The sequence below is a fragment of the Rhyacophila brunnea genome, unplaced genomic scaffold (assembly GCF_057557595.1).
Source record: "Rhyacophila brunnea isolate RB1 unplaced genomic scaffold, BYU_Rbru_1.0 scaffold_3, whole genome shotgun sequence".
NCBI lineage: Eukaryota > Metazoa > Arthropoda > Insecta > Trichoptera > Rhyacophilidae > Rhyacophila > Rhyacophila brunnea.
In genome coordinates this window covers 12,123,795-12,150,389 of record NW_028232965.1, presented here as the reverse complement: position 1 = coordinate 12,150,389, position 26,595 = coordinate 12,123,795, and the positions used below count along the sequence as shown (strand labels likewise).

At 33.1% G+C, this 26,595-nt stretch overlaps 1 protein-coding gene across 1 annotated transcript; it reads right to left on the bottom strand.

Moving 5' to 3' along the window:
• Positions 1–2,680: 2,680 nt before the first annotated feature.
• LOC147067897 (uncharacterized) lies at positions 2,681–25,405 on the bottom strand. The gene is made up of 2 exons (XM_085952514.1): positions 23,659–25,405; positions 2,681–2,802 (listed from the first exon to the last, which is right to left on the bottom strand). Exons 1-2 carry the CDS (start codon positions 25,403–25,405, stop codon positions 2,681–2,683), a joined length of 1,869 nt encoding a protein of 622 aa, XP_085808640.1.
• Positions 25,406–26,595: the final 1,190 nt, after the last annotated feature.

Here is a 26,595-nt window from a genome sequence, read left to right as displayed (position 1 = left end):
ATTATGGTCAATTTATTTGAAAAGTATAAAAATATTATGTCAGATCGACAACTTAGTTATTGTTAGAAATGTCACATTATATATTTAATTAAAGAATACTTTCCGAAAAAAATGTGATTTCTCTATTCTCAGCAATATAATTTCACTAATGCAAGTTTCTAATACTCCTTCGTAAGTGAATAATAATCTGCAAGCTGATTCGAAGCTGCTTGTACCATTTCGTATCAAGTTATACCGCGGAGACAGTAAATACATTGTCGATAATTTTGTGACAAGCGAGGCCATTGTCTCTTATTGTAATTAAGTGGAGATATTTCTGATCATCATTGCAACATACAACGGTAGCTTTCATTTCTAAAATATGCGAAAAGATACTTTTATGATAATGTTAGTGGATGATTTGAATACAATGACTAAGGCAAGTAATACACAATTAAAATTAGAAATTGACAACAAATGCGCTTAAAACTAAATATACTTTAATTTTATATATTTTAACATATTTACCATCTTTACCAACATGTTTTATTTACTTTATTTCAATATAAATTTTGGTGATAAAACAATGAAAATAGCTGTAATTTCACTGGAATAATATTTGTGTAAAATTATTGTTTATTCACTGCTATTACACTTTATCCAGAATGTATGCATGTAAGAACTTTTCATTGGTTCTACAATCCGATTTTAGACTTGACCGCCTCCCGATATTTTTCCCTTTGATTCTCATTTCTCAAGATTTTTTTTTTTGTTATTTTTATTTTGATTTTCGACAAATTGTAAATGTGATGAAAATTTGAGATTTTTTTATTACACGCGCGTTGAATAATAAATCCGATATCCAATCTAATAAATAGGATTCTTGTTTTGTTTCTGGACCTACAAAATCATGAAAACGGAGAATTTGATTTTTTCTCGAGAATTCTCAAAAAATACTTATCAGGTAATATCGATCTTTTTTTAAATAAGCAACACTATCAGATGTGAATAATTATTGTACAGTAGAATTAAATACCTATTTCGTTACATTCACATTATATAATATGATGTTACAGTAGGCAATGGCGTTCTTTAATAAATTATTATTTGTTAGTTTCAAAAAAAATCTTACAATCACATAGCATGAAAACTTCTCTACGCTGAAAGTGTAAATAATTAATAATCTCGGTAGATTGTATCTAGATATTAATTTCATTTTGGAAGATTGATGAACATCATTATGTTAGTAAAAGATAAATATTAAATAAGCAAAGTGCTCAGTATTATACTCTCAAAATAATGGTGATATCATTCATATCTATTAATATAAAGAGAGCAAAAAACTTCAGCACGTGTTGGGTTAGTGTACTGTCAACTTAAGAAGGTATACATTTGAATAGAAACTGATTTTATTAACATTAAATTCCGCCAACGCACATGACTGGTTGAAGTTTGTGCAAAGCATTGATCGCATCATTCAAGAAAATTAACAATAGTTTCTTTGACAAAGATAGATTGCCAACAGATAATATCATGTACCTACAACCATACATACTTGTAAGATTTTTAAGTAAATTTTAAGTATAAATTTATATTAGGTTTATGTGTAGGTATATTGCATAATATTTCATTCTTCGTTAGCCTATACGGCTCTTCCATAATCCAAACGGCTCGCTCATCTGCATCCACCATTAATTTTATTTTTAAAAACGAGCGAAAATAATAATAATATACTTTATAATCAATAATTAGGGCAGATAGGCTGTCTTGATGTTTACTAATAAGTTGTATACTTATATTATTATTTCCATCGCATTTTTTATGATTCGTGCTAGGGCAAATACTTCGTCGGTAGTTAATTTAGCTAACTACATACTGTGCATAATTAGTGTAAGAACATTTTATAAGTCGTATACAAATGGGTTATTCTTCATTAGTGTAGTACATATTATTATCATTTAGGCCAGGGATTCTTGAAATCGATTCGATTTGTGTAATAGAAAATCGATTCAAGGAATTAATTGTTGTTATCTATATCGCCCATCTCTAATGGTGATTTCTTTTTTATAAAGAGGTTTACTAATATCATGTTTTATTCTTTGGATATACAATCTTCCTGTCTGCATTACTTACCTGTCTCATAAATTATTAGCTAAAGCTTTTTGTCGCCACATTTCATAAATTCAGTTTACGACATGATGGTCCATTTCAAGGGACTTGTACTTTTAATGTCTATTGATGGCATTTAAGACTTTCACCAGCAACAGCATTGTGATTTATTCATCATTATTTGGATTTTTTTTGGGTCAGGTGATGACTTGACTGTTGCTTGCTGGAATTATTGTTTGGAAGTAGATTGTAGCGTTGATTTTATGTTAGCAATATTTCAGGGTTTGTTCATTCTTAACTATCTATCTCTACATGCAGTCACTCTTAGCTCAAATCAGTTACATCCATAATTATTACTATTTGTGTGTGCAGCGAGCTTCGGTTTGTTCACTCGTCATCGTGTAGAGTGTAGACTGTAGACTGTAGGAGAGTGGAAACAGAGGTGACCAAAATCCTAATAATTCAATAATGTCAACCTCAGTCGCTGTTTTATTTTTATATTATCATGATTTTAAAATGGTATTGGAGGCGTATACTCAGGAACCTCTATCATTTTCCTGAGATAAGATATTCACTTAGTTTGCCATGTTTCTCAGGGGTCAGAGGAAGTGACAGTTTGGACAGACTTAAACGATAAAAGAGATTCATTGGTATTAACAATCTGCTCAGCTGTATCCATGGATAACTGGCAGAAAATATTCTGCAGAATTGGAACTGCTCATAAATACCACGCTCAATATAAATGAGATGACGAGGAAGAAGAATATAGTCTTTTAATATTAACTAGATCCGACGAATTGATAATGACAAACAACGAAAAGCAGGCTCACCGCATAAACTAAGTATAGGTACCTACTGTCTCTGGTCAGTTTGGCCACATTAGTAGTAGTGTTTCTAATCCCGATTCCGTTCGACTATTTCCAATACAAATTTAGTGTGTTGTTATTGTAAATCCTTCAGAAGTTCGGATCTATATTTCTTCGCCCACAGTGCCTATCTCGAAGGATTTTTTTGTCTCATCAGACTCTCCACTTGAATAATCAATCGGCTCACGTAGTTATGGTAATGTATTGTGGGATTTAGATTGGACAAGTCATGTTTTTGGCTCAGTGGAACCTCAGATTATTTTATTTATTGAACAAGTTAGTATCTTTGAAACATCCATTACGTATTGCTAACAATGTGTATATGTCATTCTTCAACGTTTGAGATTAATTACGTACGATAACAACATTGTATATTTTCGAATAGTGACATTGAAAAAAAAACCAAGTTCGTTACTGTATATCCAATAAGATAAATTACGATGCGATAATCGGTAAAGCAAATAAAAATTTAAACAACAACTAAAATTGAAAAATTATCACTACTAAGGAATACAATGAACCCAACACCGCTTTGTTATAAGTTAAAATATTATAGAGATGTCGATGTCATTATCGGTGTCCGGAATATTCTTCGCCCACAATTCTTCGACGCATCAATTATTGTAAAAAAAATATTTTCAATAAAATCGTGATTGTTTTCATTGGCAATGGCCATAAATACAGTATTCACAAATATATACTGTGATCAATGTTGCCAATCTGTCAATAAAAATACACGCCAAATATCCTAATGAAATAAGCTAGTTGTCAGAAAAAATACTAGATTTCTAAAAAATAATAAAATTTAATGAATTTTCATAATTATTATCCAGACTATTTTTACAAGAATAACGATTCTATTTATTAATAAAATTACGACATACATACTTCTTTATAGCACCATAAAATATTGTGTAGTAATTCAACATTGTCAGTAATTGAATTAACTTTTTGTTATTTGACGAATAATCCACAAGACTTAAGAATGTATCATTCTTTTTATCGAACATACAATATAATTTTGAAAACACTTCTTAGAAAATATTATAATGAGTACGTATAACCAATAGAAAAAATCTTTTTTGAAAAAAAATACGACACCCAGCAGGAATCGAATCTGCGTCTCTCGGGTTTCGCGCCCACGCACATTGACCACAATGCTATAGGTATCCTATCTAATTGCGACATTTTTAACTTATGGCTCTGAAGCGCTTCCAAATCGAGTTACTATTGGCGATCGGCTTTTGTATTTTAAATCAAAGTAGGTATTACTTTAATTACTAATCGACGTCACTCCAAAAAAATTTTGTTGTAACTTAAACTTGCTAATAATATTATTAATAACTATTTTTTTATTTAACGAATAATTCACAAGATTTAAGAATGTAACATTCTTTCTATTGTATTGAACATACATAATAATGTGAAATAAGTAATAATTAGGTAGGTAGGTACATATTGTGTTTTATTTCATTAAATTTAAAACATTAAAGAAAGTAAAAATTGATGTACTTAACATTTATTTTATTGGTAAGATGTCCTATTCATTTTCAAGAAAATCCACAGTACCTATGTAATATAAGATTTTTTGAGCTGTTTGTCATATTGTAAAACGCTCAATTTCACGCTATATGCCAGATTCGTTTTTTCAAGGTAGATAATGTCTACTACAAAATGCTAGATCTGGCAAGAAATTCGCCAAGTTGGCAACGCTGCCAGCGATTTGTTTGTCTGAAATAATGACAATACGAATCCAATGTACTTATGTAAGTAGCTACTTGTTGTTTTCATTTTAAGGCATCTTATTGTTATGCTGTTACCATGCAAGCCACAATATTCCGATCCACGCTTCAAGCACCTACATTTCTTTTATGGCGGAGCGTTCATTTAATTTTAATACATTTACATTATCTCTCATTGCTATTTTGAACAAAACTAACTACACGAGGGCACGCCGAGTCGTCTATTATTATTTACTGCTGTGTTTGTTTCAATATGCGAACGTATTAATTTTCTGCCAGTGTGAGTGCGTATTTATGTATGTTAATTTAAATCTGTTTCAGGTGTGTGGATTTATTTAATTTATTTATACATACTGAATAAAATTGTGTCAGGGAAGTGTCTATTATTTTCTTGAGCAAAAGAGCATTATTTTTTTTTAATTTCAGGTATACGATCGGTAACTCGTGAAAGTTACCTATGTGAAAAGGATAAACAGAGAACCCCACATTTTTGAAAACTAGACAATCTTTCACACTACAGTGATTTTTTGTACACATTTTCTTGTTGTGTGTTTTTGACTGCCTACCAATATATTTCTTGGTGAAAATCTATCAAGATATACAATACAAAATGAAGGAGCAGTACTACTGATTGTTATTAATATATTATAAGGACAAACATCACCTACATGTTTTTAAATTAGTACTTATTTTAGTACACAAGTTTTCACATTAAAAATACTTTAATATTTTTGATTTTGTCAAGATTTTCGAAATTTTCCTCCATAAACCACCACATACTCAACTGTACACACACATAAATTCACAAGTCTATTATAAAACTATTAAGTACCTATCAATAACGCTTAATATTTGGATTTGAGTGCCTTTTTTATATTCTTGAATAATTTGACATCACCGTAATAATTTTAATACGTTACCTGCACAACTGGATATTTCGTCTTATATTGTATAATGGAGGATGCATAAAGTCTTCAGCAAGAAATAAAATTGTCCCCTCGGTCAATTTTCCGTGAACCTCTAGCTCTAGTATTTCAAAAAAATATTATATGCAAGTACCTAAATGCATTAATTTATCGATATAATTGGATTTGATTCATTGGTTTTCAGGTGAAACAATTTTCAACAGATTTTACTTGAATAAGCAAAAATAAAACCACCAATCTACCCTATGTAGTAGTTAGTGTCTATTGAAAATCAAAACCATACAAGTGATTTTTCGTTACGTTCAACTACATTTCAACAATTTAAATTTTAACTCGTAAAATAATCATATCAAAAGAAGTTTCTTATACTTTTTCACGTCTTAACGCTTAAACAATGAATGCATCACGCCATTATATCAAATTCAGATTGCATTGTGAATTCCATTATTTTAGCCAGGGACGCACCAAGTGGGAGTACGCAGCACCCGAGTGGCAGGTTTCAGGGATCGATAAAATCTGCGGGGGAAAAAAATATATTAATGATACTACCTAGGTACTAGAAATATATTGCATTTAACAGTCACAAAGTTTGAAGGGGAATTTTTCCCCATTTTTATTAGTGAATATTGAAAAAAGGTGTATTAGTCGTATATAGATAAATTTTTAATTTTTTTTAAACTTATATAAATATTTATGATTCAATGAGACTGGCATTTTTTGGTTGGCATCCGGGTGGCAACCACCCTTAGCGCAACTCTAGTTTTAGCTCTGGTGAATAGTAGCTATGGCTTACAACAGTTGATCCCACAGAACAGTTTAATTTTAATAAATAGAATTCCGATAGGCTCAATACACTGCATTTTGAAGCAGAGTTTTGTGTGTTGCAACTTTCAAATACATTTGAATGAGTATAATGTTTGAGGCTTTCACGGTTGTTTTTTATCGTAGTATATTCTTAGGTTTTCACCGTGTCTCCTTCTTCCTTCTTTACTCGACGTTTCGGGCTCGTTGCAGAGGCCATTATCAAGAGATATCTTGATATATAATGGCCTCTGCAACGAGCCCGAAACGTCGAGTAAAGAAGGAAGAAGGAGACACGGTGAAAACCCAAGAATATACTACGATTTGAATGAGTGTCAGTGAATAAACCGAGAGCTGATTGTATTAATAATTATTAACACGTATTTAAGTTTATCCCATATTCTTCAACACTCGTCATTGGTCACCTGTTACTCCACACCCGTTAGTTATTTCAGTTCCCATTATTTCTGAATCCTCTGGTTGATCCATACTAATAGAGAGAAACTTTCATATAATTATACCAAAATTTAATTTATTTTGGTGTGGTACAAAATATTCATATTTTGGTAACCTCTGCCATCGTATGCTTTATAGTTTAATCTGGTATTGGTTAGGCATAAGCTACCAACCAAAGTTGTTTGTCAGAATATTAGAAAAAAGTGCTGATGATCTCATGCCTTGATAAAAAATGAGTTCAACAAAAAACAAGCTGTGGGATGTTCGCTCGTTTATTTTTCCATTTGTTTCTTACAGTTGACCTGTCAAAAATAATGCTTTTTACCACAATATTACCCAGCCATATTGCGCGTTCAGTTATCTGTTATATTATTATGTACGTATTTTCAAACCCAACCAGGCAGGCTGAGAGGTCATCCGAGAAATTATCGGATACAGGTATTGTTATAGCGTTTTACGATACTCTCTTAAAAGTTTATCTAGGTAGGTATATATTTTTTTACTGTTTCCTAAATATAATACTCAGAAGAGAGAAAATGGTTGCCAACAGAAAACATTTGCCATATTTATACCATACATTATTTTAATAGTTTAGAACTAAGTTGGCGACTTTTCTGTGCCAAATCCCTCCAACCTCACAGAATTATCACTTCATTTGTATTACAGCTTTCACTCATTGTCATTCGTTGTCATTCATAACACTTTTTGTATATAAGTACCCGTGGTCCAATAATAACAGTGTGTATGTATTGTTATTAATTAATGAACTATTATCACTAGTGAAAATCTATCAGTGGGTATTTGAATTTTGTTCATCTTCAGTATTATTGGTACCTACTGAGCAAAAAATATTATATTTTACCTTTTTATAATACACGAATAATACTTTATAATACTTTATAATACTTATAATAATTTTATAATACTTTTTATTTTACACGAAAAAAGGACAACAGACATTTAAATAGATATTTAAAAAATATAATGACTAACCGCGATTCGAACTTGGACTAGAAAATTATACTGTCGTTATAGTTAGGCGTTTTAACCGTGAAACTAATTGGCATCGAGTCCAGCACCCCTAAATGAATATATATATATATTTACAAAAATTACATTGCTGTAAATAACGAAGGGCCCCTTAGGCTTAAATACTTACAGCCTCAGGTATGTATGTTATATGGTATAGTAAATGACACTGATTTTAACATTGCATGCATGAAATGTTTGAAACTATTTGGAGCCTTTTTTGATTATATTAGTCTATTATTATACCTATTAGTTAACCACCTAGTATGGAGTCTTCGCCACATATGATCGTATTACTCCGTTCCCCAATTAGATACTTTAGTCTTAGATTAAGTTAAATTATTTGGTATTATTAAATTTTATTCATCGCGTAGGTACAGTTTTTTTGCTTAATAATAGAAAAACATAAGCACCGCCTGAATAATTCATTATTTAAATTTGAAGATACCCATATAATTTGTAAAGAAAAAATATTTTATAACATGTATTTAGACTTAACTTACTTCATGGATTAATTTGTGAATACCATTTAACGAAATACAGAAATAATTTTATAAAAGTTAATGTATTTTGATGGTTATATTTTGTTATCCAAAGTCCAAAAACTAGTGCCATGTATTTTAAATTGTATAGAATCTATATATTTATTCAGTCTTTATTTCTTTACATTACTTACAAAATAAAATTGTTAAAGAGTTTTTTTAGTAATAGGTATTTACTTAATTACTTCTTAATAGGTTTGCACAAATAATTATGAAAATAAACAGTATTCACCTACTTTTTGTAAATAAACGTAAGTAATATGCAGTTTGCATAAAATTATCTCCAGTGTAGGCGGCGGAGAGGTTTTAGCAGGAAGGTAAAAATAAATAAGACATAGACGTGCGAATAAATATTTTTATTGAAGGTGCCAGCTATTTTGGATATCGATGTATTTGCCATCAACATTAAATATTATTTATAAGTCATTGAAGATCCACAATGTCCAAAACAACTTATTATTGCGTTAATTATTCTAATCACACAAATGGTCAGTAGTCACACTTCTTCTCGTTAGATTGTTGGATTTTGTTTGATTAATATTAACTTCGAGTAGAGGCATTACATGAGAATAAAACACACCTACACATCCATTAATTTACTAGATAAAATATCATTTTATGATGTTCGGAACACCGTGACCGTGTCAAAAATTGTTTTACAGTCAATAGACATAAGATTACACACCTATCACTATTGAGCAAATTAGAAATTTGAAGTCACCATCAATCGTTCAATGTAATTATTATAAAGCAAGTACATACACACACATATATATATAGGTATATATTATATTAAAATAAACTCATAATATTTTGATTATAAATAATATAAATGAAAATAATTTCATTAAGGAATATTGCAGGACGTTGTATTAACATATTTTGTTTTTACGACAAATGGGTGTTAGCCAGTTGCTTAACAAATGAAGTCCATACGCTGACTCCAAACGCAAATTGAAAAATAAATTATGTGTCCAGATCCAAGAGTCTAACCTAGGATCCAGACCATTATAAACTGAAACCTAAGTCGCTCGGCCATCGCGGTCGTGTATAAGTGGTTTTACTAACCATTTTTATTCTGTCTATCAAAATTTCATATCTTGGAAGTACTTCTTTAGAAATAAAAATTGACCCGAAATTAACACTAGTGTAGGCCAACGCCCAAGAAGCCAATATAGTCAGGCCGTGACATAAAACTGTAAACTGTAATGTAAGTGCTAGGATAATATTTCGAATGTAATTTAGTGCCACAGCCTGAATATAGTCACCCTTGATGTGGGTATGTTTTTCAAGATAAAGATATTTCTTAATTTCTCCATTGAAATAATTGGGTAGTTATAGCTAAAGCTACTTGGTACTAGAGTTGGGTATTTCCCGAGAAAATCTCAATCTCGAGATTCGGGTTTCCAGAAAAGAATTCTTAAGAATTCACGAGAAATCGGGAAATTTGAAAAAAAAACTGTAAATATCCTAAAATCGGTGTAAAAACAAACAGATTCCAAAAAAATATGATTTTTTATCTATGTATGAAGAGAAACAAAATAGAAGAAGGGAAACAAAACTAGTTCAAAACATTATTTATAAAATAGAATTTCAAAAAACACAGACTGTCAATCGCTGCGTCTGACAATCGCGTACGCTTTTGAGACACAAAATTCCCTGATGTTGCAAAAATTGCGCTCGTTTTGAGTCGTCGTTGGCTTAATTGTATTAAATGGATCAGTCCTTGAATTTTATGTTTTCTGTCCACTTTTTCCATATAGAAAATCGTGTTTTCAATTAATATTTGATAATAAAGATTACCTGATAAAAGTATCTCGAGATCCGGTATTTCCCGAAATGTTAAAAATTTCAATGCTCGAGATTCGGGATGGAAACCCAACTCCAATTGGTACTTCACTGGATTAGAGTAATAGAAAAAGAAGTCAATTGAATTTCTAAATCCACTTCCGAGGTTACTTGCTTTTAATTTTATTATTCATTAGTATTCTTATGATAACATCTTACGTTAAATATTGAAACAACTAGGTAAGTAGGTATTCAATAGGTACGTTTCCTGTCCTTTATGCATATTTTAATAAATATATATTTAATGCATAACATTCATTTCAGATTTTATGATAGATGACTGTATTTTGATAAGGAAAACGTAGTCATATACAATATATTATGGTAGGTACGAGGGTGGGTCAATAATTCCTTAGAAAAAAGCATTAAAACAGTTTTTATTTTTGTATTTTTTTTTTATTTCTCAACATAATCTCCTTGGAGCTCAATACACTTGGTTAGACGTTTCTCAATTTTTTTTAAACCGTCAGAAAAATAGGTTTTCGGAAGGTCCTCAAAATAAGCATTTGTCGGATCGATGACTTCTTCATTTGAAAAAAAACGTTGTCCACTTAGCCATTTTTTTAAGTTTGGGAAAAGGAAAAAGTCACTGGGGGCTAAATCTGGCGAATACGGTGGGTGGTCGACCAATTCGAACTTCAATTCTTCAATTTTAGCCATTGATCGTAAACATGTGTGAACACGGGCATTGTCCTGATGAAAGAGAATTTTTTTCCTGTTTAAATGAGGCCGTTTTTCTTCAATTTTGTTTTTTAGCTGGTCCAATAAAGATGCATAATAATCCCCTGTTATTGTTTTTCCTTTTTCCAAATAGTCAACGAAAATAATTTCACGTGCATCCCAAAATACAGTAGCCATGACCTTACCAGCTGATTTTACGGTTTTCGCCTTCTTTGGACATGGTTTGCCTTCGCAATCCACTGCTTTGACTGTTCTTTCGTCTCGGGAGTATAGTGGTGTATCCATGTTTCATCTACAGTCACAAAGCGACGAAAAAATTCATCCGGATTGCGTTGCATGAGCGACAACAGGGCTTTAGAGGCCACCACCCTATTGCGTTTATTGTCGACTGTGAGCAAACGCGGCACCCATCTTGCAGAAATATTTTTCATGCCCAATTTGTCATGTAAAATAGAAATGACGCTACCTTTTGAGATCCCTGTAACCTCAATTATCTCACTCAACTTTAATCTTCGGTCACTTAACACCATATCGTGGATTTTATTGATCATTTCTGGTGTAGTCACCTCTACAGGACGTCCTGAGCGTGGTTCATCCTTTGTTGATGTACGACCACGTTTAAATTCATTTAACCAGTTATAAATAGTTGCAAGTGAAGGAGCAGATATGCCGTGAACTAAATCCAACTCATTTTTTATTTCGTTTGCTGTTAACCCTTTTATATTAAAATGTTTAATAACAGCTCTAAACTCAATTTTCTCCATTTTCCATTTTTCCATTTTCCACAAGCAAATTTTTTTTTGAAATGTACGAGAAACACACAACAACCCGACCAATCTGATTGAAACTTCGCAGCATACTGAATCGGTAGTGCCGCTGCATGAAAACAAACCGCTTACAGTACTAGTCGCGACACCTGTCGGCTTTTCTAAGGACTTATTGACCCACCCTCGTATCTAATTTTCATGTAATTTGCTTGTATGTCCTTATGGTTTTCATCAAAGAAATAATGTTAGAAATTTATTTCTTACACACTAAAAACACAATAGTATGCTGTCTTCTAGAAAAACATGAAATTCTTATATTTATAACCACGTATTTGTATACTCATAAAGTTCATATGAACTGAATATGCAATAATGATGTTGGACACGTGTCCGAAAGTTTGTACGTATGCAGTAAGCCGTATGACAGTTCACCTTGAGCTGCTGTATCGGGGAAATAGTATATCAGATTCATATCTAAATAAATCATAAAAAATATGTAGATAATTAAATAAAAAATACCTATAAGCAATCAAAATTCTGATTGATTTAAAATTAGGTTATCAAGTGGGTTCTAGGAAGTATCAAGTCCTACCTATAAAATATATATTAACGATGACAGCGTTATTATCAGAGTTTTGATACCAATCAATATCAAATTATTGTTCTTACCGAATTTAATAAAATCGCAACACCACTATCTACAATGCGCCGGGAACAGCGCGTCATTTTTGATCTCAATGCTGTATGGCCATCGCTTTCCAGTACGACAACGGTGAAATGTGATGCGGCGAAATGTACTGTACATTTTAGGTGTAACCAATTGGACAATAATGATGCATTTGATTTTTTTAACACTACAAAAGGCTATGGGACCCAGTTTCGTAGCGTACTGGTAATGAAACAGTAATAGTAGCAGAAAATAATCTCGGAAACAATCAGGCATTAATAAAATCACAATATGGATTGTTACCAGGACTCAAAAATCGTGGTTAAAAACGCATTTATGTTATTATCAAGTCATTGTTCTGTGGGAAAATTCAATTCATTTGTTTTGAATGCTCTATATTTAAAATATATTATAAGACGTATTCTATTTGTAAATTGGACTTTATCTTTTTCGTATTGGTTTACCTTATAATCGAACACTTCCTGGCAATATTATACTGCCCTGGCACTTTACAATAGTTCGTAACTAATTTTTGTCTTATACCCTTTCCTTCGTGTGGATTTTACGCAATCTCCTTTCTTTCAACCATGTCCGATCCTAATAGGATCATATGGGCCTCCACAGAGTGGAGGTTTGTATTAACCAAGGCCTGAATAAAAACGATGCATGAGTGCGAGTGAGAAAGTATTCGGCACCCTTATAATCTCTGCGACACGCGCTAGAGTAAGATAAAAGGTTTACCTATTTTTTAGTTAGTTTCCAAAACTATCGCCGGCAAATCGTGCTGAATCGCTTCACGCAGCGTCGATAATCTGCGAGTTCATGTTGCTAAATTTGCTATTTTTTGTGTTAAACATAAAGTCAGTGGTAAATATGTTTAGTTAATTAAATAGGAAAGGTGGTTCTGCGTGTTGTATTAAAATATGGTAGCCGTACTGATAAGCAAGAAGATGGTATTACGTTTCATAGGTAAGTTGATACATGTTCGTGACAATTTATTTGAATATTATTATTTATTTTAATATCAGTGACCTAGTGTTTCTTTAAAATAACCTAAATTATGGATATCCTTACCTAATTGGTTGCATTTTGACCGCTTAAAAATACTATATAACGTAAAAAAATAGAAAATTATATTTTAATTCTGAGCGTCTAGTGCGAGCACTTTGGGCGGGCACTAGCGAAATGGTCTATGGTCTCGAACACTTGTAGGCGAATGCGTTCGCTCGCCCACAAACCAAACGCACGGCACGTAGCTTCATTTAGAAATGTAACGGATGGCGTCTAGATGTATCTATAGTCTATGGTATTAACAGATTTTTTATTTTTACGATAAATGGATGTCAGCCACTTGCTCAACCTATTAGGTCCATACTCTGACTCATACACAAATTGAAAAACAATATGTGTATTTGCCAGACCCAGGATTCGAACCTGGGACCCTCGACTATATAGGCTGGCGTTTAAGCCACGCGGCCATCGTAGGTGTTTTACGCAATACGGATACTTTTTTTTGCCTCAAAACTTAAAGTATTGTTCGTAGAACTTATATTTTAGTAAAGTCGAAATTGTAATTATATGTTTCCAAGATTTGTTCAATTTAATATTGTGTTTGTAATTATTCAGAAATTGATAAAAAGAAAAGTTCATTGGATTCCCTATTACTGTGAGTATTGTGACCTCACGAATGTAGTGTGTCTTTATGTGTGACCCGGCGTCCACACTGGCAACATGTCGCGCGACAACCTCGTTAAATTTTACGAAAAGTATGATAATTATCGTAAAATTTCTTTAGCAATTATGATAATTATCGTAAAATTTAACGAGGTTGTCGCGCGACATATTGCCAGTGTGGACCCGGCATTACGTATAGGTAGTAGGTACGACGGGCCGTCTATATTATGTATACATGTATCGTATTTTTTTTTTTTAAATGACTTAGCATGTTGAAATTCGACATTACAACAGCTTCTTCTTAAGGAAGCACAATCGAATAGGATTATTCACCTTAAAAAATGATTTAAATAAATTAACACAATTATTATGAAGTAAAATTTACCTACGCCTTCAAAATTTTTCTGATTATTGTTTTGTTCAATTTGTAGGTGACTGATTTTGTATTCGATCCTTAGATTATAGAAAAATATAGATAGAGCTATTCCATGTGTTTGTCCTTCAAAACATGCCGAACTTTCACGCTTCCTCCGCGACCCTTTCGTGGGTTATTCGAAAATATGTGTGACAGTGTGCGTGTCGTAGTGTTGCCAGATATCAATAATTTATTCCAATGTTATAATTTTACAAGCGATGTTTTTATAAATTATATTATGGTAACACTGGCGTGTTGGCTATGCACTTGGTAAAACATTACTCACTAAAATCGGCTCATGCGGAGGGCTTGATTCGATCACTGTGTTTTTGAGATATTTTTCGTGGCTGTGATCATTAAACCACGGAGTCTTGATGGAGACAAATTATAAAAAGAAAACAAGAAAGTGAGTAGACACGTAAGTGAATTAGATTTCTTTGTGATTTTAATGTTGCCACAACCTTTCAACTGTAAGCAAAGTTGTCGAAAGTGGAACAAGAATGTATCAAGATTAGTAGAACAGAAACGTGTCTTTCGACGATGAATATCTGCCACTTGTAGTCGTCTTCAAGTTGCTTAGTCAAGCGGTAGGTATAACACTTTTTTTTCTTGAGATATATTGAAAATATATATGTTGCAATGTAAGACAAAAATAGTGCACACTAAATTTCGTTATTTGTTTGTTTGCATTGAACTAAAAATATAATTTGCAAATTGTGGTGGTAGTTAGATTTTAAAATTTAATTAAACCCTGCCTAACCAAGCTATTATAGTTTAGGTATATTATTGGCGATTTGGCAAAAATAGTGCACACTTTTTAGTCATGCTTTATTGTTTTCGTAGAATTAAGAATACATATTACAGATAATAAATAGTCTAGTTCTATCTATAAAATAATTTATAATTATTTAATTGGGTTTAATTGAATTTTAAAAGCTAACAAATATTGTATTTACATTTCAGCCATAGTTCAATGAAAACAAAAACTTTGACTGACAAAGCTTAGTGTGGAATATTGGTGTCGGATCTTAACTGTATAGGTACTTCCACCCTTTGTAACTGCAGTATGTCATTAATTTAAAATAAAGTTCGGGAAAATGTTTGCTATTTTTAAAAAATCGCTTGGTATTAAGTTGGTAGGATATATTAAAATATAAATTTCCTGTCTACGGAAATATTGTGAAATTAATCGCCTACATATTATAAACATTAATCACAAAACATTATGTTATCAAATTGAATAAAACGAAATGTAATAAATATAGTTCTAAAATACGAGGTTACCCGCCGGTCCATGAAAGAATAATTTTTGTGTTGTTTTTCTCTTGTTTTGTAGAAGAGCAGCTAAAATGTTGATTAGCATGTTTAAGTATAATTAATATATATATATACTTAACTATAACTCAGAAACATGTTAGTATATTAGATTTTTTTAGACCAAGTGGAATCACTAACTATTTGAAGCTACCATGCCAAGTTAAATCGGTAGGTTGAATAGATAAAACACTCGCCATTTTCCTATAAGTATGCGTATTACTGAGACTGTTTCACCTTCCGTATTTTCATTTTTAAAATGCTTCTGTCCTACCCAGTACCCAATATTAGATAATATTATATAATACAAAATCAAATTTCATGGTTTAGTTATTAGCTATTTTTAAAAGAGGTGACTGGCGTCTTACAATTAAAATTGAGCCAACCACGAAACAGCTTTCCGCTGATCAAGGTATTTATTCTTCAAATTCAAAATATTCAACAAAACCGGCTGTAATTTATGTTTGTAATATAAATGATATATTTTACAAGCCTGGCAATCGTTATAATTTATATATAGGTGGGTGTATATTATTTATATAAGCCACGAAGTTAATTATGAAAGCAGAATAAACAAGATTTTCGCAGAAAAAGTAATTTGTTTTCATCTCTGAATAATGAAGAACTAATCGTGAAAAGGGTCCCTTCAAGGAAAATTATGTTTTCGTGGAAATAATAATTGGCTATTCCGGAAAAGTATTTTTGTTTCCTTCGAAGGGTTTACGAAAACGGACTTTTTCAAAACGACAAGTTTTCATTTGAAATTGATTATTTGTTCATTATTTACATATTCAGAGAAATATTTATGGTCTTATTAAAGTACCTAAGTACATAGAACATTTTTTGAAATTCTAGTTTCCAAAAAAAGTGCCTTGTATGCTAAAAATAAATACTTAGGTCAATATATTAAAATCAATTAAGTATGCCTATCACAATATTATTTACTTGTGAACTAGGGATAATTTCATGAAAATGATCTCGAATTTAATCGCTACCCACTACAATTTAGTTTAGATAATGTAGGCCCACTAATCAGTCGAAATATTAATTTCTAGATTTAGTATAATCCCGTTATAACATAATAGTAATTGTATGTACGTGTAACAAAATGAAGATTCTCAGATTTTATTCAACCGTTTGTATTGGAAAATATAATCTAATAATAGATATAAACAAGATTTATGGTTGTAGAGTTGTATAAATATTATTCGATCCCAAAAAGATAACAATATGGGCTTCCAAGTGGAGGTTGTATTAACAGAATTTTTGTTATTTTTACGAGAATTACCACTCAGTACCTACGACATTATAATTCGAGACGTTATCGCACACCTTTAAAATATGTAAGTACTATTAATTTCCTTAGTTTTGTACACATGTAAATCAATCATACACTATCAGAGTCGGGTTTGTCCGATAGCCTTAAAGTGCGGCCACACCGGCAACAAGTCGCGCGACAACTCGTTAAATTTTACGATAATTATCATGCTTATCGTAAAATTTAACGAGTTGTCGCGCGACTTGTTTTCGGTGTGGACCCGGCATTAGAGAGACATAAGTTTATTGACAGTTTCCCTGTCCTGCAAGCGGATGAAATCGTTCGTCACCCTTACAAATTATCATATTATTATCATCATAATATTGTGAATTAATTACCTATTATATACGAATTGTACGTCTCACATAGCCAGACCATATGCATTCCATAATGCTCTGATTTTGTAGCATTAAAGGGTAGGTAATGTATTAATAAGTACCTTCCAGGGAACTCAGAAATAATATGAACTGAAATACCTAACGGGTGTGGAGAAACAGGCAACCGATCCCGATTGTGGAAGAATATGGGATAAACTTAAACACGTGTCAAGAATTTATGCTTGTATTTTATTCTGTCAACTACTCTCGTTTTATGCACTGACGTTCATTCAATATTGGTGTATTTGAATGTTGCATATCTATAATGTGTGGTTCATTTTCGTAGGACACTCACACATTCAAAACCCTGCGCCAAAATGTAATGTATTGAGATTGTATAGCCTGTCGGAATTATATTTATTAATCCGTTCTGTGGTACCTACTATTATAAATTTCATAATATGTATGAAATGTGTTTACATATGTAACTACATAAATATTAATTTAAAATTCAAACTGTCCCTATTACAGCCAATATGCCAATGATTGGAGATCTCGGGAAAGCCGCATATGACTGCCATAATAATATAAATGTTCGTAAAATGGATTGAAATGGTACTCTTTTCGCGGTACTTTTTTAAAATTAAGTTCAACCCTTTCGCATAGAGGTTCCTACAACCATTAAGCCACGATGCCGTCGATTTTAATGCAAGTACCTACTCACCTGATTATACTAAGCTTCATAGTGCTGGTGCATGTAGATCGTTTCTCTCTGGTTATCGGTTTTGGCAGCACGCGTTGCGAGCAATTTTAAAATAAATATTACAGGTTAAAGACCTCATGAAAGTGGAAAGATGATACCAATACTCTCTGCTCTAGCTGTGCTGTAATGTTTCGCAACTGACATAACATATAAATTAAATTATCGCTGCAATAAAGGCATAGTATAATATTATCTTTTTTCCTTCACAGGAAATTGTACATAGACAGCGCAATGTTGCAAAATTAATTATTCAGGTACCTACTAATGATATTATAATCGTGCAATAACATATATATAAGTAAGTATAAATATGTTAGCTTTCGAAAGATTTTGCGTGTATTCATGATAATGTTAAATTTAATCGCAACATATAAAATATTTATTTTTTTACTTTGGACATGTCCGAACCTAATAAAATCATCAGAGCCTCCGTGGAGTGCAGGTTTGTATTGACAGATTTCGGTTTTTACGAGAAATGGATGCTAGCCACTTGTTTAACCTATTAACTCGTCACTTCATCATGTAGCATATTATATGCTACAGATTGAATTTAAATTCTGTACTTTTAGTGACACCTATTTTTTCAGAAGTAAGTTTTATAAGTCGATGACTAATGATATTTTTTAGTAATAAATTTTGAAAACTAATATATATGGTACATAGTGGATCCGAAGTATGTCAGTTTCAATTTTACATATGAATCATGCATTTAAGGGTCATTTATCGTTTTAAGTGTCAATTATTTCAAAAAGTCATTTAAGTCCATACTCTGACTTCACAAATTGAAAAACAATATGTGTATTTGCCAGACATATGATTGAAACCTGGGACACACGACATTATAACGGCTCGTCTTAGGTAAGCGCGTTCGGCGGCGCGTTGAGCGGCGCGCGCAACTCAAACGTATAACCGTATAACCAAAAACCACCTATTAACTAAAAAGTACCCATTGATAGCAATTACATAATATTCATTAACAACATTCTTGTCAATTAAATTGAAATAATAATCAAATATTGGAAAAATACTACGTCTTAATTTATAAAATCAATTGGAATAATAATTATATTATATTAGTACCTACATAAATAGTATGAAAATATTATGTTTACATAATATAGAATTAGTATAATATACACAATAATAATATAAGTAGTATGTATACTTTTGTAAAAATTATATATTAAAATTCTCAGTTACCTCATGAGTACCCACAATAGCAACATCATTACCTTTTTAGATTTATATGATTATTCGCTGTCTCAGGTACTCAGTTGAGGGGCAGTCACTTGTTTTGTAAGTCAAGCGATAACCAATAATCAATCTCCTCAATGCAGAGGATCCAGATAGACGAAATAAATTGGTGACAGGCAGTCGTATTTTTTGACAGTCAAAATGAATGCTGGATCCGACGATTTAATTGATTTATTCAGGTGAGATGCCGCTAATAATTTAATAATAATCTGTTAATTTATTTAACATATTATCTGCAGATTTAATGACAATTTTAGATGAATTTACTTACATCACAGCCGTTCATATATAAATCGCCAGATTTAGCTCGTTTGTTTAGGATATTTATATAATGAAGGATCACGCTGGATTTGATAACCATGTCTGTCGTAAACAAAAATGTTACTGGAAACTAAAAAGGCGCCGTAATAATTAATATGTGTTATGTTATATTGCACAAAAAACTGTAAATTATATGCCGAGATTTACTAACCCTTATTACATAATATCCTTAAAAGATAAAGAAGTTAGTAATAATATAGTAACTCATGACGAACTCGTGTGTCGTATGTCCGATTTTGCAGAAAATAAGTTAAGTACAGATTTTTTGCCTGAAATACCATATTTTAATTATTAACAACATTTTTAGTCTATTCACAACAGACACCTGAAATTTCTAAAACCAAAAGACCGAAAGTCCGTAGACACCAGGCGGCTAAAAAATACTCGGCATACGTTTTTTTGATAGTATTTTTCTTGTGCATACGATACTCTGACTCTCAGATAGTGAACACCTGTCATTATTCATTTATTTACATTTACATCAAGTACATGGTTTTACAGCTTGCATACATACATTTTAAGATAAAAATATAAAACACAATTAACGTTGTTATAATTTATAATAATATTAACTTCAGTGATAGGTATAATATATACTCACAAAATAAATTTATAAAGTTATAAAGCCACGTACAAATATTTTTTTTAAACCTACACTATCGTAAAATCTGAGAATTATAAAAATATACTGCTATTGCATCGTTCTAGAAACATCTTTTTATCAAGTTAGTCATAATCGCATCTTGTCAAACCAGCTCCACAATAGTGATCAACGTATATTAACATATTGTGAAATTTCTATTCGTATAATATGTGTAATAGGCATATAAGTTGGTGAGTAAGTGATCAACGGATATTACCCGGTCGTGTAATATTCCAGAAATAGAGGAACACCAAGGGTCTGGCATCAGCCCAGAACTAAGATGTGACTGAACGACAGCTTGTCTCTTCGTCCATAGTGGCTTGCTTGTAGAGAGAGAATCACAACATTTTTTGAACTGTTTTCATATTTATTGTCAGTATTTTAAAATATTCGTTCAGTATTAATTATGAATCTCATTATATTTTATAATAATGGTCAGTAATAATTATAAACATGAAATTTAATATATAAATGGGTGGCAAAGAATAAATAATGTTTTATACAATATTATGTACAATTATATATGTAGGTTTTTTTTTAATTTATTATAAATATCAGCTCGATAATTAGATTGCATAACAACTTTTAATAATTTTAAGCATTCGTTCAATATATTACATAGACGCTCTGATTAAAATACGTATTGAAAAAATATGTATAATATAGTATAATATTATATGGATTTGTCAGACGCGGGATACGAATCTGTAACACTTGGCTTCAGAAGCACATATTCCGCCACTAGCCAAATCGTTGACGATAATTAGTCTCCGCAATTCATGTTTACACATAAGCTAATAGAAATTGTTAATAAAAAAAACTAAATCTAAATAATCATTTACATTAAGGTCGCACGACCTCAACACTGTTGTCGATACAAGTTTGTTGTAATTCACAAAACGCATGTGACTTAATGTACTGCTATGCATAGTGTCGGTGCGAAATTATAGTAGAAAATCATCCGCATATCACGTGTACCAAATTTTACTCGACATGGACCGCCAGTAGAATAGCATAATGTTGTATCGGTGCATGTGAAGTTGGTGCTTTTCACAGTCTGTTATAGTTTTCGGCTAGCCGCGTGACACCACTGTCCCGGCATTATCTCGCCCATATGTACCGAAGAAGGTTGCAACATTGCCGACCGTTTTGATTTATGACCGTGTCGCAGTCGAGACGATTTTGTATGTGCAACAGGGTTAAGCCACATGATAGACAGCACCATGCAAATACCAATGTATTTCCTGCAAGCGAGTGTTTCGAATACCCGATAAATACATTGGAGGGGTAATTTTTAATGTCATTCATGGTTTATTTTAAACACGAATTGTTTAATAATCATTTTTTTTTTAATTTTATTGTTGAACTGTAATATAATTATTCTGTTCAAATATTTCACACCTATGCCTTATGTGCTATTCTTATTTTATTTTACTATGTAAAGCCGCATTTAGACCAAGAACAAACGTTTGCTCGCTTGGTCTAAATGCGGCTTAAATTTATTTATTTTTCGTTTTTCGTGTTATGATGTCAACACTTAATACTTCATAATTATTATTACAATAAGTATATTTAAAAAAATATTATTAAATTGGTACTGTCAAATAGTGTTAAGCTCGCGATACATAGGTTGGCAATAACCTAACTTGTATCATCGTGTTGTACAGAAAATCAATTATAACGGGGCATAATTTAAACACCAGATAGAGATTTTTTTGTTCTGTCGAAATGATTTATCAATTTGTCGACGGCCGTTATTTGTTTTCTTTACATTTGGTGATATCGTTATATTGTTATTACGCAAGAAACGCTAACGGGACTTTCCCCATTTTTTTTCATTTCCAGCTAAGTAAATTATTTATTCGTTTGTAACTTACTGAATTATTAACGTTACGTTCAAATATAGATTTTCAGGTATTAACGATTCTGTGAAATAGTATTGTATCACGACGTAGGTATGTACTTAATGATCACGGTATCGGCGAAGACTTCGATCGAGGAAAATAAACATTATTATTATTATTAAACTGGCGCTAGGGGCCGTTCAGGTCCATGGCCGACTGCACAACGTTTCTCCAGGCATCTCTGTCCAGCGCTCTCTCTTCCCAGTTGACTATCCCCAGCCTTTCCGCATCCCTTTGAATGTTGTCCGCCCATCTCCGTCGAGGGCGGCCAAGAGGTCGAGTGCCAGCTGGTGTGCCTTTGTAAATCCTATAGAGAGTTCTAGATCGTTCAGATCGTACAACGTGGCCCGCCCATCTGAGCCTTCTTGACCTCAGAATATTAGTGATTCTAGGTTGGTATCGGTCGAAGAGCTCAGCGTTTGTGCGGATGCGCCACCGGTGGTTCTCATTGACGGGTCCAAGTATTCTCCGGAGGATTCTGTTTTCAAACACTTGGAGCGCCTTTTCTTGTTTTTCTGTTAAACCCCACGTTTCACATCCATACATGACGATTGGTTTGATGACCACGCTATACACCCGGAATTTCGTTTTGATGGACAGCATTTTGGACCTGAACAGACGACTCAGCGCGAAGTACGCTGCATTTCCACTTCTCAGTCGGTCAGAGAGCTCTAGGGACATTTCATTTTTAGAGGTAATGTTGGAGCCCAAGTACTTGAAGAGAGAGGTTCTCTCGAACGAGGAGTTTCTTATTCCAATGTTTCCAGTGGGTTCAATGCCTCTTGTCATTTTCAAATACTTGGTCTTTCCCACATTTACTCGTAGGTTCAACCTTTTCGCTGTGTCCTCCAGAGGAGTGAAAATATCTCTGACTTCTTCTTCAGATTCTCCGAGCACCACCAAATCATCTGCGTAGCCCAATATTTTATGGGACCCATTCAGGGTAACTCCACCTTCTGATTTCAGAGCTTCTCTAACGGCTTTCTCTAAAGCTAAGTTGAACAGCATGGGTGATAAGGAGTCGCCTTGTTTTAGTCCTGCTGTCACCTCAAAAGATTCTGATATACTACCTTGCATATGAATTCTACTTCTGGATCCGTCCATGCATACTTTTATTATATTTATAAGTTTTGACGGTATTTCGAATTCTTTCAATATATTCCAGAGAGCTTCTCTATCAATAGAGTCATATGCGGTTTTAAAATCTACAAAGAGACAGTGTACATCTTGGGCGTATTCCCATTTCTTTTCAAAGATTTGGCGCAGTGTAAAGATTTGATCGGTAGTACTGCGGTTTCGTCTAAAGCCGCATTGGTAGTCACCAAGAATGTTTTCGGCATATGGTAGAATTCTTTCGAGAATAATGTTCGACAGAACTTTGTATGCAGTAGGAAGAAGAGAGATGCCACGGTAGTTTGCACAGTTGAGTTTGTCCCCTTTCTTGAAGATAGGACAGACCAGTGATTCTTTCCATTCTTCAGGGATCTTTTCTTCCTCCCATATTTGTTGCAGTAGCTCAAGCATGGCACTAAGAAAGGTTTCTCCTCCATGCTTGAGAAGCTCCGATGGAATATTATCGTTTCCTGCCGATTTGTTATTCTTTAAATAACTCAGTGCTCCCATCAACTCTGCCTTATTTGGTGGCGGTATAAGAGGTTCTGCTGTCGCGATTTCTGGCGATTCCAAAGGTTCATCTGGTACAGAGCGTTGAAGTAAGTTTTCAAAATGGGACTTCCATATGTTTAGCACTTGCTCTTTGTTTGCCACTATCTGACCCTGTTGATCTTTGATTTGTAGCGTGCTAGGTTGAAAGCCTCTTTTTTCAAAGCTCACTTTCGAGAAGAATGATCGAGTTTTATTTCGTTTTGCTTCTTCTTCCATCTGCTCAAAATTACTTTTGATGAAGCTTCGTTTGCACTTTCTCAGATGCTTTCGGACATTTTTGCACGTCTCGCTATATCGTTTCTGTGCTTCTTCGCTCTGCTTATTTTGCAGATAGAGCGCTCTTTCTGCTCTTCTCTCCTCCACCATTTGTCGGCAAGTGTCGTCGTACCAAGGGCACTTTACTTTCTTGGGTGCCAGTCCTATCGAGACTTCAGCAGCTTTTACCATTCCTTCTTTTAGTCTCTTCCACCTCTCATCGATACTCCAGGCTTCTCCTTCGGTGAGTTTTCCGATTTGGTTTTGTAACTCTTTTCTGTAGCTATCTCTTCCGTTTGGAGTTGTCAGCTTTTCTATATGGTACTTCACTCTCGTCTTCGCATTTGCGTGGGCTGTCTTTTTAAGTTTTTCCCTAAAGGTTGCTATCGATAAGTTGTGGTCCGTATCACAGTCAGCGCCTCTGTAGCTTCGAATGTTTTCAATAGCTTTATGGTGTCGTCTATCAATTAGAAAATGGTCAATCTGGTTAAAAGTCTTCCTGTCCCTTGAATTCCAAGTCACTTTATGTATATTTTTACGAGGGAAAGTGGTACTTCGGGCGATTAAGTTTTTGGCGCTGCAGAAGAGAGCCACTTTTTTACCATTTTCGTTAGAATGATCATGTAGGCTCTCTTTTCCAATAAAGGGTCTGAATACAGCTTCCTTCCCTATTTTCGCATTGAAGTCTCCTAGCACACATTTGATATCATGTCCCGGTAGCCTGTCAAAAGTCGCTTCAAGGAGATCATAGAAATTATCCTTTTCGGCCTCTTCTGAAGTCTCTGTCGGGGCATGTACATTCACAAGTGATATATTAAACCATCTTCCTTTGATTCTGAGCACACATATGCGCTCGTTTACGGGTTCAAAAGAAAGTATAGCATCTGCTACTTCTCTGGCGACCACAAAACCTGTTCCGAAAACATGTTTCCCCTCTGTGTTTCCGCTATAGTAGATAACATGCTGTTCGACTATAAGTTCTCCGCTATCCGGCCAACGGATTTCCTGGATGGCGGTAATTTGGACCTTATATTTTGACAGTTCTTTCACTAGGTTTTGAGCTGCGCCAGCTCGGTATAGGCTAAGTACGTTCCAAAATCCTATTCGTAGTCCATTTTTCGGTCCGGGTCGTCTATAAGCGGTTGCCATATGTCCGAGGCATTGTGTAGTATTAGTAACCTTTGGTGATTTCACGGGAGAGAGTGGTTAACCCTCTGCCCAACCCCCAACCTGGAGGGCCAGGTCTGTTGGTCCGCGGGAGATATTTTATTTTTCTCCTACCCTTGATTAGGGCATTCTCCTATCCGCCACCTGGAGACGCGCTCTCTAGGGGTTACAGACTCCCCCGAGAGAAAATAAACATTACAAAGGAAAATATGAACAATATATTATTATACTTAGATAGTAATCAATGTGTTATAATTATATTTACAGTAGTAACTCGCAATAATTTATTCTATTATTTTTATATAAAAAATACCATTTTAAAAATATAAATATAATTTTTAGAATAAATTGATTGGATTTAAGCAGTTTATTTTAAGGCCTTAAGGTTTATTTTAGTTTATTTTTATTGTGGTAAAGGCAGCTTAAGGCTATACCTCAGTTGAGACACGGTCTAAAAAGATCGTCGCTAGGCGATGCGCGGATTACGGGTCGCGGGTGCAAATGAGACATGTCAAACCAAATATAATTTGTCTTATAAATCCAACATGTGTCCATTTAATGTTCTGTTTATTGTTCATTGACATGTTTTCTTTTTAAAGGAAATGGGTAACGTTTTAAGTCATCTTTACACGATTTAAGAATTATTACGGCCGTCGCCATCACGAAGCAAAATGACGTGTTTCCAACTCTACATTCTCTCTCCGAATGGGAGCGAGTGCAAAATTTCATCGCGCCTATGGTTGAAAATTATTTGCCGTTTCACTGATGAATCACCTTAAGTACATATAGGTACATGTATCTATAGAAACTTAATATTTCTTATTTCTCCAAAGTAGGTGCTAATTATTATCCATGTTCATAGTAATAATAAATATTACTATCTTTCAAAATTCATTGTTAGCATGGTGTCGATGGTTTGTCATAAGTAGGTTTTACGGTTTAACTAATGTACCTAATTATAAATAAATTCGCGGCCGCGCTATTCATGGTAACTGTCTTATATGATTACAAAATTCTCATATTAAAATTATGTAAGTCAATGTAAAAGTAAACTAATCAGTTTGTATTGAATCTTTGCTATAATATTTATAAAGAATACAGCATCTATAAATACAAGACTTGTGCATTTAAATTTTGAAAATACGCATAACATGCCAAATCTCGATTGGATG